This window comes from Mustelus asterias, chromosome 3 (assembly GCF_964213995.1).
Source record: "Mustelus asterias chromosome 3, sMusAst1.hap1.1, whole genome shotgun sequence".
NCBI lineage: Eukaryota > Metazoa > Chordata > Chondrichthyes > Carcharhiniformes > Triakidae > Mustelus > Mustelus asterias.
The window spans coordinates 26,674,196-26,690,762 of NC_135803.1; the positions used below are offsets into that span (position 1 = coordinate 26,674,196).

The following is a 16,567-nucleotide window of genomic DNA, read 5'->3' on the forward strand; positions in this document are numbered from 1 at the left end:
CACTAGCGTTCATTTTGTTTTTGGGGAGGTCTAGACAAATATCTATATTTTACTGCAGGCTTCCAGTTATATGTGAAATAATCTCCCACTGTCCCTGGCTGCAAAAGGCCATTATTGATTCTGCCTGCATAATTTTCTACCCTGTCTGTGTTTTTTCTCCTTGGAGTTGAATGCACAGCGATGCTCATCAGTTCCTAAGCATCATGAATTGGTTAGTCGTATTAGTAGCCTGCATTCAGCCCTTCCACTCGCCTGCTCTTTCTTATCGGCAAATTGTCACCTTTTCTACAATTCCTTGTGACGCGGTGGGAGTGGTGAAAGCTGCAGACCTCGCCGTTCATTACATCAATAATGTTCGAAGAAAGGGATTCAAGTACAAATTGAACAGGCTGAGGAATGCACAGGAGAAACAGGTGGGTTGAAGATTTACAAAAGGGAGAAAATAAACCTGTGTTTATGGAAATCTTGCTGAGATGTTTTTCCACAGCCCGTGTTAGGAGGGCACAGAAGCACGTATGGTGGACTTGGATTCCTTGTAAAAATGTGAGTTATTCACAAAACATTTGCTGTTCTTCCCTGGTTCAAACTCCAATGGGAGTGTGCCTTGGTGTGGAGCTAACAAATGTTTTGAAGGTTAACACAGGGGGATCAGGACTGTGTGTTTGAAACTTACCTCAGTCAGCTGGATGAAAAGTATTTCTTGAGTTTTAATCAGGAAGGGAAAGCGTGTGAGGCCCCTGCAGACTATCAGTATTTAGGAATCTTTTCTTACCTAAACTTGACTGAGGAGCAGTGGGGGAATCTCCTCCACTTCATGAGGGTTGCTAGTACTGAGCTGTGTCACCTGTTGCAGCACCAACTGAAGTCCCACATCAGAGTATGCACAGTGTTGTCTGTGGCTTTCTAGATGATGGTGACCCTTACCCTCGACGTCACAGGGATCGCTAGCTAGGGAAGGCCGGGCTTCAGACTGCTGAACCTTGATGCTAGCTGGGGACACCTGGCCCAGCTACCTTTTTGGAATGGGCAATGAAAGACTGGCAGGCGAGCCAGGGGTCCTATGAGACTTGGCCTCAATATTCCCACTGTTCTGAGCAGGAGTAATCTTGGAGCTGCTATCCACGTTCTCCTTTGTGCTTTTAAGCCAAGGAAGTGCCTCAAACAATGAGTCAAGATGACAGCATTCCCACTGCAGCTGCAGCCTCCCATGTGCCATACAGCATTGTTCATGGAACCAACACTTGTTGACTGTATAGTTTTGATGCACAACACAGATGAACAGTTTTAATGATGTTACTTGAGGGATGATTATTGACCATGCATAAGGGAGAACTTTCCTGTTCCACTTTGAATCATGTCATGAGATCATTTGTGTTCCCCTTGAGAGGAGAGGTAAGCTCTTGGTTTAACATTCATTGGAAGATGGCATCTGTGACAGAATCTGCACTTCCTCAAAATAAGCACTCAATGACAGAGTAGCTTTGGGCTCAGGCCTATAGAGCAGGTCTGACTTGAACCCACAACCTCTGACCCGGAGTCAAAAATACCAGAATCAAGGTCGAAACCTTCAAATATGAACCCATATGTAGCACAGTAAGGTGAATAATAGGAAGGAAATTGAACGTCAAAAGCTCTGGTTCAGTCTATTTCTTTCAATTTCAGGAACCAAATGAGATCAGCTATTATCTGGAGTTTGAGGTTTTTGAAACCAGATGTCATGTCAGAAGCCCCAAGCCTTTGAAAAATTGTGAAATTCTACCATTTCACTTGATGGTAAAGAGCTAATGAATTATATTCTCTTCTCTCACATTCTTACTGAATAATAAAGCTTTCAAAGATCTCTCACAATCAGGCTGGTTATTATTTTTTTTCGAACAGCTTTAGAAATAAAGGCTACCTCGATCTGAGGAAGATTTCTATTTTGCTGAATGTCGATAATCTGTCTTTTCTTATTAAAGATTAAAGATATGTATTTCCTGCAGACTTTTATTTTATTTCACAAGTACAGTATTTTGAGTTCTCTTTACTTCTTACATTTAAGAAATATGAACCCCTTGACACAGTCTAGATATTAGATATAGGTCACTGAGTGTATTTAAGACAGAGATAGATATGTCCTTGATTGGTAAAGGGATCAAGGGTTATGGGGAATAAGCAGGAGAATGGGGTTGAGAAAATTATCAGCCATGATTCAATGGTGGAGCAGACTCGACGGGCCGAATGGCCTAACACTACTCCTACATCTTATGGTTTTATAAGGGCTACCTTGCTAATTGTAGCAGGATGTGAAGTTATTGGACTGGTAGTGTACATGTGAGGGTCATCGGGGTAGTGGTTATAACATCGATGTGAGGGCTCATAGACTGGTTGTAATTGTAGAGTTGTGAGGTTCATTGTGTTAGTTGTAATAGCGTACTACAGTACGTTCTTAGGCTCCTTGTGGTATAGGCGTGATTGTTATGGGACTAGTGGTTGCAGTGTAAATAGAAGCATTATTGGACTAGTTGTAGAATCGTAGGGCAGACCTTCATGCTATTCGTGGCTATTTAAGGATTTGAATTGGCCCATGGACAAGTGGCCTGCCCGACATCTCCTCTGCTGCTGGCAAAATTGCAAGGGTTGGTGGGCAGGGGCAGGTAGGCGCCAGGAATGGTGCTGTAAGCATGGTTATTGGCTGGGGGAGGAGGGTCAGGACAGAATGTGCAATAAAACCGCACAACAGTTACCTTAACTCCTGTGAAGAAACTGGATGAGGATCCCAACAAAGAACCCGAACCATTTACCTTGAACCAGGTTCAAGTGTGTAAAGTGTCTCCTGTAGAGATAACCTTGACTCACAAGAGTTTATACCAATATGTACACCTGCCTTTTGGAGTCTCATCAGCCTGTGCCATTTTCCAACGTACAATGGAAAGAGTCTATTACAAGGCATCCCAAATGTAGCGGTTTATCTCAATGACAATTTAATTACAGGAGCCACACCTGAAGACCGCAGAGCAAACTTGGAGGAAGTTTTGAAGTGATCTAAAGGAGCATTGGTTTGGCTTAAATGGGAGAAATGCACCTTCCAAGCAGACAAAGTTATCTATTTAGGTTCCAGGGTGGATACAAAATGTTTGCATCTTTTGCAAGACAAAGTAAAAGCCATAAAAGTGGTTCCACAGCCAACAAACATCTCTGAATTAAAAGCATTTCTTGGAAAGGTAAAGTATGATGGTAGGTTTCTACAAAATATACCGACCATCTTAGCCCCACTCTACCAATTGTTAAAGGAACATTAACGTTGGAGGTGGAGAGAAGACCAGAAAGCGGCATTCACGAAAATCAAACAGGTTCTGCAGTCGTCGGCATTATTGGAACACTACAATCCAACCAAGCTCTTGATGGTAACTTGCGATGCTTCACCAAATGGAGTGGGAGCAGTTTTGTCCCACGGTATGCCTGATGGAGCAGAAAGGCCAAATGACTTTGCCTCAAGGATGTTGTCTGAAGCGGAAAGTAAATATTCCTAAATCGATAAGGAATGCTTGGCAGTCACATATGCAGTCAAAAAGTTCCATCAGTACATTTATGGTCAGCATTTTACAATAGTTTCAGACCACAAGCCATTGTGGGCTTATTCAGAGAAGATAAGCCAGTGCCGTCAATAGCTTTGGCAAGAGTGCAGAGTGGGTCTCTCTTATTGGCCATGTACAATTATACGTCACAGTATCGCCCAGGAACACAGATATCAAATGTGGATGCATTCAGCAGGTTGCCCTTGCCACAGACAGTGGCATCACTGCCGGTTCCGCAGTGAATAGTGCTGGCACTGCATATGTTCGAGACCTTGTTGGTCTTAGCGAAGCACATAAGGATGTGGACAGAAAGAGATGATGTGGAGATGCCGGCGTTGAACTGGGGTAAGCACAGTAAGAAGTCTCACAACACCAGGTTAAAGTCCAACAGGTTTATTTGGTAGCACCAAATAAACCTGTTGGACTACCAAAGTGCTACCAGATAAACCTGTTAGACTTAGTGTTACCAAATAAACCTGTTCGACTTTAACCTGGTGTTGTGAGACTTCTTACTGGACAGAAAGAGACCATTATTATTGAAGGTTAAATAAATGGTATTGTAAGGGTAGTGATATGAGAACTCAGAGTTGTGAAAGCCCAACCAACAAAGGAGATGGAGATAACTTGTGAAAATGTGGTGTTGTTGTGTGGGGTTGACTAGGGTTATAGTCTTGTCCCAAGGAAGATGGCTATTGTTGCAAGAGCTGCATGACTCACATCAGGGTTTACACAGAATGAAAGCACTAGCCAGAAGTTGTGTGTGGTGGCCAGGCCTTGATACAGAAATAGAAAGGATGGTTAGTTCGTGCCCAGTTGCCGAGCTCGACAAGTTCTGCCACTGCCGGCTAATCTGCATCCTTGAGAGTGATGATGTGGAGATGCCGGCGTCGGACTGGGGTAGACACAGTAAGAGTTTTAACAACACCAGGTTAAAGTCCAACAGGTTTATTTGGTAGCAAATGCCATCTTTGTTATGCATTTGCATTTGCTACCAAATAAACCTGTTGGACTTTAACCTGGTGTCGTTAAAACTCTCCTTGAGAGTGGCCAGGCAGACCCTGGGCAAGAATACACATCGACTTTGTGGGACTTTTTACCGGCCATATGTTTCACTCAAAGTGTCCGGGTGTCCATTGATGAAGTCCACGATGGCCACTGTCACCATTGGTAAACTGAGAAACATCTTTTGTCATTCACGGGCTCTCAGAGGTCATAGCAGAAGACAGTGGTACATTTCTCACAGCGGAGGAATTTCAGAAGTTTCTAAAATCGAATGACATTGACATTCACCATATTATGTCAACACCTTACCACCCAGCATCAAATGTGTTCATGGAACATGCCATGCAAACTTTCAAAGCCTTAATGAAGAAACAAGTAAGTAGGCCTCCATCTTTAAGGGTCACCAGCTTTTTGTTGTCCTACAACACCACACCGAATATGACCACAGGAATCACTCCAGCTGAGCTGCTGATGGGACGTCATCTAAGGACATGGTGGGATATGATATTTCCAAATTTGGTGGGGAGGCTGGAGGCGAGGCTTGTCAGAAAGAGAATCATGACTCAAGGAAGAATGACAGAGTCTTCCAAGATGAGGATTTAGTCATGGTCAGAAATTTCGCAGTAGGACCAGCATGGGTGGCTGGTATGATCATGGAATGGACAATTCCGGTCTCTATATTGTAGAGATACAAGGGTGTCGCATTGAGAAACATGTGGATCACCTAAGGAGGAGAGCAGTGCTTGATACACGGGAACAATAGGGACTCCAGCAGTACATATAGATTTGCCTGGATGGGGAGCAGGGATCCCAGTGGTTAATGTGGAACCGGAACACCAAATTGTTTCAGTAATGGGGAATACAGCAGCTGCCGAGGATGATCGAGACCCTGGGTTGATGACTTTGTCATTCACCTCAGCCAACCTGATTTTTTATATTCATACGAACCTAGCTTGAGTTGAGATGTTTTGCAAGAGTTCAGAAGTTGCCGGACCAACAAAACTTACGACAAGTTGTCATTGGGGTTATCCCTGACGTCTTTTGTGTAATTTTCTGCTTGTGATAATGATGTTCTTTATTGTTTTCTCCTTATGTGATTTCAGGAGTTAGGGAGGGAAGGAGTGTGGTAGTGTGGCCCCTTTAAGGGGGCTTTTCCTGAAGGCCACCTGGTCTGACTGGACCCAATGAAGTGTTGAGGCGGGACGCTGTGTCAACTCAATGCAAGGTTGTGTATCTCGGGTTGGGAAGGATTGGCAGTTGGAGCCAGGAAGGGGTAGTGTACAGTCAGATCGCTATTTGGTTGGACCACAATTGTATATATAGTTCATCATTGCTTTAGCAATAAAACCTTTTATTCCGAAGCCTCATCGAGTAACTCTTGATTCATTAAAGATAGTTGTAGGACATGCAATTAGAAGTAGTACTGCGAAAATTATTGGACAACACAGTGGCACAGTGGGTAGCATTGCACCAGGGACCCAGGTTCAATTCCAGCCTCGGGTGACTACCAGTGTGGAGTTTGCACATGCTCCCCCTGTCAGTGTGGGTTCCCTCCCACAGTCCAAAGATATGATGATTGGCCATGCTAAATTGCTTTTATTTATAAATAAAGTAAATAAAAGTTTATCTATTTATTAGGCACACGTAAGGCTTACATTACACTGCAATGAAGTTAATGTGAAATTCTCCTAGTCGCCACACTCCGGCGCCTGTTCGGGTAAATGTACCTAGCCAGCACGTCTTTTAAGACTGTGGGAAGAAACCGGAACACCCAGAGGAAACCCACAGAGACAACATGCAGACTCTGCACAGACAGTGACCCAAGCTGGGAATCAAACCCTGGCCCCTGGTGCTGTGAGGCAGCAGTGCTAACCACTGTGCCACCGTGCCGCCCAAGTATCCCTTAGTGTCAGGGGGATTAACAGGATAAATGTGTGGGGTTACGGGAATAGGGCACGGGTGGCATTGTGGTCGGTACAGATTTGATGGGCCGAACAGCCTCCTGTAGGGATTCTATGAAATTCTATTCTATGACTATGCAGTAGTATAGGTATGGCGATTAGAAAGGTTGCGGTAGCCTTAGTGTCGAAGTTATCAAACTGGTTTTTGTATTGAAGGTGATGGGATTATTAAAATTAGTTATTTGAGTGTGCGGGGACTAGAGGTTAAACAAGATGGTTATTGACATATGCATGAAGTGGTCATCAAGGCTGAGTTTAGATCACTGCAGATACTCCAGTTTTTTGATTATCACCCAATTATGATACAATCTAGCAGATGATTTGTTTGCACTGGACTGTACTGTCACTAATCCAATATTATGCTTTATGTACTATCATTAGAAAATAGTTGGTGAATGTAAAATCATCATTCGCATTTCAAAAGGTTTCCAGAAAGTGAAGGATTATCAGTGTTCTGAATATCCAGGTACGAAAACTTCATGAACATCGCATTAGTTTCAAATAGATGTGAGCAGATAATTCTCAGTGAATTACAGGACTCGAGGCTAATTGAAAAGGTTCAGATCATGGCAACGGGAGAGTGAATTGGGAGCCATCAGTCCTTGACTTTTCATTCTGGGGCCCTGAGCTGCAATCCAGGAAACACCGACTGGATTGAAATTTGTTCAGTTAGTTGAAAGGATCCAAGGATTATCTAGGAACACTCTCAAAGTTGCTTTTGAGTGTTTGGCAAGCTATTGTTTGGTTTAAAAAAAATGACAAGGTGGATTGTAATACATGATTACATTAATACACAATTCCATTTGATCTTCCAATGAGCAAAAAGATTTGCAAAAATCTCTTGACACTGAAAATTCTCAAGAATTTGATCCATTGTGAGTAACAGAATTCATTTAATTTGAACACTATCTGCAGAAACCCTGCCAGTATGGACACAATTAGAACAAATGGAGGGAGGGTCACAGTCTCAGGATACGGAGTAGGCCATTTAGATGTGGAGAAATGTCTTCACTCAGCGGGTGGTGAACCTGTGGAATTCTCTACCACAGAAGGGTGTGGAGGCCAAGTCACTGAACATATTTAAGAAGGCGTCAAGTGGTATGAGCAGAGTGTGGGAATATGGTGTTGAGATAGATGATCAGCCATGATTTATTGAATGGGGGAACAGACTCGAAGGGCCAAATGGCCTACTCCTGTTCCTATTTTCTATGATTGAGGTTAGGCCTGAGCCAGCATGGAAGTGACTTACATAGTGGGTGCTTAAGTGCCATACTGTGAGCGGCACGGTGGCACAGGATGCCATGGTGGCACAGTGGTTAGCAGTGCTGCCTCACAGTGCCAGGGACCCAGGTTCAATTCCCGGCTTGGGTCACTGTCTGTGTGGAGTTTGCACATTCTCCCCGTGTCTGAGTGGGTTTTCTCCGGATGCTCCGGTTTCCTCCCACAGTCCGAAAGACATGCTGGTTGGGTGCATTGGCCGTGCTGAATTCTCCCTCAGTGTCCCTGAACAGATGCAGGGAATGTGGTGACTAGGGGATTTTCACAGTAACATCATTGCAGTGTTAATGTATGCCTATTTGTTACACTAATAAATAATAAACTTTAGACCCTTCAGCTGAGGAAATTCCTGATGGCAGAACTCTCTAACCTTCGCCCTACCTACTCTGATGCCAGAGACCATAATTCAGTTGTAGAAAACTCTGAAATATTCATGTTGGAAGTCAGAAGGGTCCAGACCTTGGGGCAGACCTGAGGTTTTGGAATTGTGCTGGAATTTTGAACTTTGACGCTTTGGAACATTTTGTTTTGAGCTGCCCCTGCTTTAAACATGACGTGCACCATAAACGTGTTTTTGTGCTTTGTTTCAGTGGAAAGTCCATGCCAAGGATGCTTGTTCACAAGACCATTAAACAATAGAGATATAGATCGTGCTGTCCAAGTTGCTATTCAAAAATATAACAGCGAGAGCAATGATACCAATTATTTTTCACTTTTTAATATCACAAAGGTTTTAAAGAAGGTAGGTTTTGTTTCCATAATCAAGTGGTGTAGCAGAGAAAGCCTAATTATCTTCAAGCTCTTAAAATGACATGTCCTGATTCATTTTGTAACGACATTCAGAATTGCTTGAAAGAAGGCTGTGTATAGCTTGTCGTTAATCAGACTTTGGCCCTTTCGTGCAATAATAACAATTTTTAGATGTGGTACGTGAGTTCACAAGACATTGCTGCCATTTGCTTTTTAGAAGAGGTAAGCCATCCCTCAGCATTTAGCCCATTAGAGCAGTTTAGTTCTGTTATACATCGTAATTATTTGCTACCGTGACAAAGAACCACATGTAATGTACTGCACAGAACATGGCACTTGCGCCAGCATTTATATTGTACACACAACCACTCTCATCCCATCTACCTAATTTCAGCCATCCAGCGTATATTGTTATTCCCCTTTTTCTCATGTACCCATCTAATTTGGTTTTGGAAACATCCAGTGCTAGAAATTTATGTGCCCCATTTTTTGGCTGTGAGGGTTGCGATTCATGATCTGTCCACCTTGGTTCTGATTCAGGTAGGTAGTAGATTTGAGGGGAACACGAATTCTCTAAGTTCCATAACAGTCGTGGCTCTCAGCATCATGATGTTAACAGAGCCCAGGTTATCTGACATTGCTGGGAACATTGAGAATGATCGTATGCTCCAGCATTATGCCTCTTCTCAACTCCCATATTGCCTTCATCCTGCTATCTTTGTTTAATTCTTTCCTAGGATGTGGAGGGGCCAACATTTATTACCCATCCCCAATTGCCCTGAACTGAGTGGCTTGCTAGGCCATTTCAGAGGTGCATTTAAGAGCCAACCACATTGCTGTGGTCTGGAGTCACATGTAGGCCAAATCAGGTAAGGACGGCAGATTTCCTTCCCTGAACCAGATGGGTTTTTGTGACAATCAACAATGGCTTCATGGTCATCATTAAACTTTCATCTCCAGATTTTTATTGAATTCAAATTTCAGCATCTGCCATGGTGGGATTCAAACCCTGGTCCCGCAGAGCATTACCCTGCATCTCTGGATTACTAGACCAATGACAATACCACTACACCTTTGCCTTCCCTTATCCGGCATGATGAATAATGTTGTGACCCTGTTCGTTACTCCTACATTCCCTTCTGAGTTCCGGCTTTCAGACAGCCAAGAACTGCCACATATCCAGGCACAGCAGCCCAAGTGGGAGAGAGAGAGAGAGAGCAAACATCAGTAGAGTGCTGATGAAGAGGCACCGACACTTGCTCTGACACTTGCAACCACCAGCTCAGAAACTGGCACTGCGAGTCTTTAGCCCATTAGAGCCTGGGGGGTAGGGCCTGGGTGGGATTGTGGCTGGTGCAGACTTGATGGGCCAAATGGCCTCTTTCTGCACTGTAGGGTTTCTATGATTTCTATGATTTCTTATATAGGGTTAGGATCATGGTGAGTCATGCAGGGGTGAGTGGGGTGCAGCCTTGTCAGGCTAAAGGATGGTTTGTGTGCAGCTGAGTGGGGGGGCAAGACCACAGCCAAATTCAGGGGCAGAGAACTCAGACAAGGATCTTAATGAGGGGGCCTACAGCATAGCGTTGACGGGCATCCACACTGAGGTGCATTGGATGATCTGGCAGGCAACCTCGTGACACGGTAAAAGCGGAGGACTTGCCAGGAGGCATGGTGCAGAGCTTCTGCTCTCCACTGCCTCTGCAATGGAGGGAACCATTTCTTTATTTGTAACAATTTGATCAAGGTGTTTTTAGTCGGCATTTTAGCAAAATTATGTGAAAGCTTACTGAGTATTTCATAAAGACAGCATCATGATGACATAGAAAAACAAGGGCTGGTTTTCATCTTCACTTCTGGGCAATGAACCTGATGAAAGTTGTAGTGTGGGGGCTTATTGTTCTGACACTACGATACTTTGGTTGAGTGACTCTGGAACGACTGGGAAACACACAAGTCTCTCAACCCATAAAAATTGGGGTCTTAATCCATTAATAGGACTCCTACAGAACTTTGAAGTGCCACTTATTTGACTGTATATGGTGCTGCACATGTCCATTTGTTCTTGGCATAGGGCAGCATAACCAGTGAAAGGAACCACTTGCAGCTACTCCACAAAGTTCACAGGTCAGTTTTTAAATGATATTTTGTGGCATCAGGTATCACAGTAGTATCTCGCAAAGAACAACTTGGCGCTTGATGCGTTCCTTCCCCATTTTAGTTCCCACAATCTTCCATAGTGCGTGGGAAGAGTTGCCTAATTTCCTGCCCCCTCTACTTGGTTAGCATGATTCCTGATGGTCAGACAATATGGGCCCCCAAAACTCCCTGTAGTTAACTTGTTAATGTATGGCATTAAGATGGATCTAAGATCAAATGCAATATCCTTATCTTGGGTTACAATTATCCTTGGGTTTTCATTCGCGATTGAGTTTGTTATTCTTAACTTGGCTATCAGATGCTTGTAGGTATGCCTAGGAGAGGAGAGGGTAGACAACATACCATTAAAGAAAGAAACAATTTGCCATGTATCCGGGGTTAAAGGGATTAAGGGATATGGGGGGAAGGCGGGATCAGGATATCGATTTTGATGATCTGCCATGATCAAAATAAATAGCTGAGCAAGCTCAAAGGGCCGAATGGCCTACTTCTGCTTCTATTTTCTATGCTTCTATATTTCTATGTATTTCAGTCGGTAACAGACCAGAGGGTGTTAGTGGAATTCATTATCCAGGAAACAAATTGCTTCAAAGATGACTTCACAGTAGTGCTGTCAGCCTGTGTTCCAAAATCTCATGAATTTGCAGTAAGTATTGCTGAACATTAGCTTTGTACTTAGAATTAGATTGAGTGTAACACACAGAAACAGGCCAGTAGGTACCATTGATACAGGTAGAATGAGAAAGAGGTTCTGCATAGGGAATAATAGGAGCTCGGTGCTAAATTAAAAAGCAGAACCACAAAGGCAATAATCTCTGGATTATGATCTGAACCAGGAGCTCATTGGCATAGGGTTAATAAGATTAAGGAGGTAAATGTGTGATTCCAAGATTGGCGTGGGAGAAAAGGGTTTGAGTTCACGGGACATTGGCACCAGTACTGGGGAAAGAGGGAGCTGCTCTGCTGGGATGGGCTCCACTTGAATCATTCTGGGACCAGTGACCTGGCAAATTAAATAACTAGGGCTATAGGGGAGAGCATTCCAGTTGCATGGAATTTTAAAAAAATGAAAGTGTAAGAAGGTAGGAGTACAGGTTAATGATGAGGCTAATTGTTACCAGAGAATGAAAAGAAGGGACAGAACGTGAAATGTCATATTACACCATGGTATCAAGGCTTTTTATCTGAATGTGCTTAGCATTTGGAAATGGAGACAGAGCAGTTTGATTTTGTGGTAATTACTGAGACATGGTTACAAGGAGACCAGGTCTAGGAATAAAATATCCATAGGTACTCAGTGTTTTGGAAGGATGGAGAGGAAAAGGTGTAGCTTTGTTAGTAGAGGTAGTGAGCTTCTGTTATTGATGTTTTGTAAGTACCTGTAGCAGATATGTCAGTTGAGTCAAAGTGACTCGATCCTATCAAACATGTATCCTCTCTGTCTCCATATGTGGTGGTCTCCACTTTTAATGTTCTGCCTCTTCCAAACATCATTCACATCAGAAACTTAAAAAGAGCTTGCATATTTCATGGCCGTTTTGATGTACACTCAATCTAATAAATAGACAAGTGGAATCAATTTATAATCCACAATTCATTCATTAATGAATTTATTTCCAAAACACATCACAATTTTCCTTTCTTTGTAGCATTTGGGTTTCTGTACAACATCTTTTGATTCTGAGAGTCCTGCTGATGACGTGATTCAGGTGACCTGCGACATTTATGCAACAAAGGTAGTTTCAAGGAACCTTTTGGTTTGATTTATTATTGTCACATGTATTAGTATACAGTGAAAAGTATTGTTTCTTGCACGCTATACAGACAAACATACCGTACATAGAGAAAGAAAGGAGAGGATGCAGAATGTAGTGTTACAGTCATAGCTAGGGTGTAAAGAAAGATCAACTTAATGCGAGGTAAGTCCATTCAAAAGTCTGATGGCAGCAGGGAAGAAGCTTTGTCTGCACTGCTGGTTTTTATTCACTGAGTCCTCTGGAAAGCATTTGCTACCAAATAAAGCTGTTGGACTTTAACCTGGTGTTGTTAAACTTCTTCCTCTGGAAAGACCAGAGCCACAATTTTATGCTCTTCATTGGCAGGTTCTGAGGTGGGATGGGAGTGTAAATTTGCAAGGGTGGGATTCCCTCTGGGATCCTGCCCGCCTGACCTGATCACAATATTACGCCAGGGCGTTGGGCCCCAGACGGGAAGCTCGCCCGCCATTGACCCAATTAATGCCCTTAAGTGGCTCCACCCATTGCCAGGATCTTCCAGTTTTGCCAAAGGGCAATGGACTTTCAATTAGTCCGCTGCAGGAATGCAAATATCCCAGCCATAGTTCACTGAATGGGAAAGGGAACACTTGTGTTTTTGTTTTTACAGATTTGTAGGGCAGAAACTTTGAAATAATTATTATTAAATGGCTAACTGGGCTGAATTACAATTAAAAACAATTCTAAAACAATTCAATAATAATTCTAAAACAAAATCAGCAGAAAGGAGAACTGTGACTGGTCATCTGATGACTTTATATAACAAAATAATTTTCTGAGGTGAGGCCACTTTTAAATTCAAAATGCTGATTTTTACTGTTACTGCAGGGAGTGACAGTCAGAGGACTAAGTGGACAGGTGGAGCCTCATGAGGAAAACAATCCAGACAAAGAACAGATATTTAAAGCCAAGCTCAAGAGATCTGTTCCCAAATCCAAACGCTGGAAGATAAAATTGTCAAGGAAGAACGATTCGTCATCAGAGTCGTCAGAGGAACAACAAATACGCAGTTATCGTCGACCTCTCAAACGCCCACCTGTTCAGTATCACAACTTCCCAAATCTCCCTCCACACCCATACACCTGCCCAGGTCAACCCAGATATGTTCTGAGAGCATACAAACCAAATAATGGGGAGAAATAGAGAGAGAGCAAGAATGGGGCAAGCTTTCTTCTTCAGTGCCTGGGACTTGACAGGGCCGAAGCATTTATTGTAAATTTGGGCATAAGCTGATCATGATTTTTCATCCAAATGGGGAATTTTTACTCCAAGTTTTCTTGTCCAGCTGCTAAACTGCCTGCTGAAAATGCAAAAAAATTACAATGGTCATGGTAGATTCTTTGTACCGGAAATGGTGCTGCATTATTGTTCTGAATTTCTGTCTTTAATTTATCCATACTCATAAATTTCAAGGTAAATATAATCTGAAGTAAGTGGCAAGTATCAACATTGAATTCTCAGTAAATGCAACATTTGGTTTTCATAGAAATCTAAAGATGAATTTCCATTGGGACAAAATATTAACTGGTTTTTATATGTATATATGAGCATTTTCCCCAAAGAATTGCTTGAATTAGCACTGCTGCCTCACAGCGCCAGGGGCCCCGAGTTCAATTCCCGGCTTGGGTCACTATCTGTGTGAAGTTTGCACGTTCTCCCCGTGTCTGTGGGGGTTTCCTGCAGGTGCTCTGGTTTCTACCCACAATCCAAAAGACGCGCTGGTTAGGTGCATTGGCCATGCTAAATTCTCCCTCAGTGTACCCGAACAGGTGCCAGAGTGTAGCAACTAGGGGATTTTCACAATAACTTCATTGTCGTGTAAGTCTGCCAATGACATGAATAAATAAACTTAAAACTAAACTTAAAAACTGAAATTAAATGTGCTGCAACCCTGTTTATTTTTCTTGTAAATGTCCAATCAAAAAACTTCCCCTCATCAAACCGTTGCACTCAGAACTTAATAATTATTTTCATTAACAATATTCTCAATAAATGGCTGGAAAATCTTTCCTTCTTAACCTCAGCCTGGAAGTAAGGTACAGATGGGTAGAATGCTGAGCAACAACTGGGCAGTACGGTGGCACAGTGATTAGCACTGCTGCCTCACAGCGCCAGGAACCCGGTTCAATTCCCAGCTTGGGTCACTGTCTATGCGGAGTCTGCACATTCTCCCCGTGTCCATGTGGGTTTCCTTCGGGTGCTCCGGTTTCCTCCCACAGTCCAAAGATGTGCGGGTTTGGTGGATCAGCCATGATAAATTGCCCCTTAGTGTCAAGGAGATTAGGAGGTTAAATATGTGGGGTTACGGGGATAGGACCTGGGTGGGATTGTAGTGGCTACAGGCTCGATGGGCCAAATGTCGTCAAACTGTAGATTCTATGATTCAAAAAATAACTGCATCAGCCTGTACACATGCTGTTACTTTATGGGTGGCATGGTGGCACAATGGTTAGCACTGCTGCCTCATAGTGCCAGGGACCCGGTTCAATTCCAGCCTCGGGTCACTGTCTGTGTGGAGTTTGCACGTTCTCCCCGTGTCTACGTGGGTTTCCTCCGGGTGCTCTGCTTTCCTCCCACAGTCCAAAGATGTGCGGTTAGCTTGATTGGCCATGGTAAATTGCCCCAAAGTGTCAGGAGGATTAGCAGGGTAAATGTGTGGGGTTAAGGGGATAGGTCCTGGGTGGGATTGTGGTCAGTGCAGGCTCGAAAGGGCGAATGGCCTCCTTCTGCACTGTAGGGATTACATATGAAACAGCGTGAAGTGAGTTATATGGAATTTTGGGCCTAAATCCGGTTTCGGATCCTAGTTTCCTTTAAGCCCTTTTAACAAGTGATGTGACTTCCGTCTGGTTATATTTAAACAAAGTGACCTCCTTCTGCTCCTGTGTACTTGATCAGGCCAAAGGTAGCACTGCCCCACCACTTGAATCATGATGTCTGTATGCAGATTTTCACAACTGGAACTAACAGTTATCTCAACTGTTTATTGACACTTATATTGACACAGCTGGGTCCCAGGTACACATACCCACTGAATAGTGGGTGGAGGTTGCTGTTGAATCAATTAGATTTTATAGAGTGCTGTCACTCCAAATATCTTAGAAACTGATTCTCACTGCTCTCAGAAAACAAAGCTACATGGCCATCATTGGTTAAATAAATAAAGACGTTGCATTTACATATGTCTGCCTGTCCTATTGCACTCCTACGTTTCTCTACTCTTCTAAACTTATCAGTTTTCTAGTTATACGTTGGAATTCTCTCGCCCCACCACTGTGTTATTCTCAGCAGTGGAAGGTAGTGCGCCAATGGCTATTGACAGGATCTTCTGCTCCCACCGCTGTCAATGGACTGTCCTATTGATTCCACCCCACACTGCTGGGAAACACGCGAGAAGGCTGCGTCATCGGCAGGATTAGCGGATCCCGCAGACGTGAAGAGTCGGAAGATTGCACCCCTTTGCTTACTCTTTTCCCCTTGTTTCCAAATCCATTGGCTGGAATTTTGGGCCGTTCATGCCAGCAGGATTCTCCAGTCCCACTGCAGTGAATAGAGATTCGGCTAAGCACCAAAGGCTCTGTCCTCACTTGCAGCCACAACGGGGCGTGAATAGCTGGAGAATTCCAGCCATTATCTTTGAGTTGATTTATTATTGTCACATGCATTAGGACACAGTAAAATGTATTGGCTGGGATTCTCCCAGCCCACTGCATCACTCAAGTAGCGTAGTGGGCTGGGAGACATCAGTAGGGGGGCCTGTAGCGGGACTCGTGACTGGCGTCCGGCTGATCGTGAGTCTCCCAAGTCTTATTTGACATAATCAGCCCCGCATCGGAAATCAGCGCGGGGCTGATTACCATATGGAAATCTTAATTTCCATATGATTAGTGAGCCCGGGACAGTCATCGCCAGGCCTGCTCGTGTCTCCCCAATTCAGGGAGAGATTCACACCAGTGGGGTTTACAATTGCTCCCCACCAGCAGGGACTAGGCATGCTCAACCCGGCCGTTGGTTACAGAGGCCATTAAGGCCCCCCTGGTAGGTCAGGGGTAGGAGGTGCCTCTTGGGCACTGTCAGCCTGGCA

The 16,567-nt window shown here is 43.7% G+C and overlaps 1 protein-coding gene across 1 annotated transcript; it reads left to right on the forward strand.

Annotated features, from left to right (window-relative positions):
* On the forward strand, positions 1-14,758 carry LOC144483182 (fetuin-B-like). The gene is made up of 7 exons (XM_078201978.1): positions 1-413; positions 1,663-1,773; positions 6,902-6,986; positions 8,389-8,540; positions 11,241-11,354; positions 12,358-12,444; positions 13,312-14,758. The coding sequence occupies exons 1-7, from the start codon at positions 171-173 to the stop codon at positions 13,624-13,626; spliced, it is 1,107 nt and encodes a 368-aa protein (XP_078058104.1). The 5' UTR covers positions 1-170; the 3' UTR covers positions 13,627-14,758.
* Positions 14,759-16,567: the final 1,809 nt, after the last annotated feature.

Excerpts from the sequence above, each read along its gene's own strand:
- LOC144483182 (XM_078201978.1), top strand. The coding sequence starts at position 171 with ATGCACAGCGATGCTCATCAGTTCCTAAGCATCATGAATTGGTTAGTC. Across the intron at positions 11,355-12,357 it reads CAAAATCTCATGAATTTGCA|CATTTGGGTTTCTGTACAAC; the intron begins GTAAGTATTGCT and ends CTTTCTTTGTAG. Across the intron at positions 12,445-13,311 it reads GCGACATTTATGCAACAAAG|GGAGTGACAGTCAGAGGACT; the intron begins GTAGTTTCAAGG and ends CTGTTACTGCAG.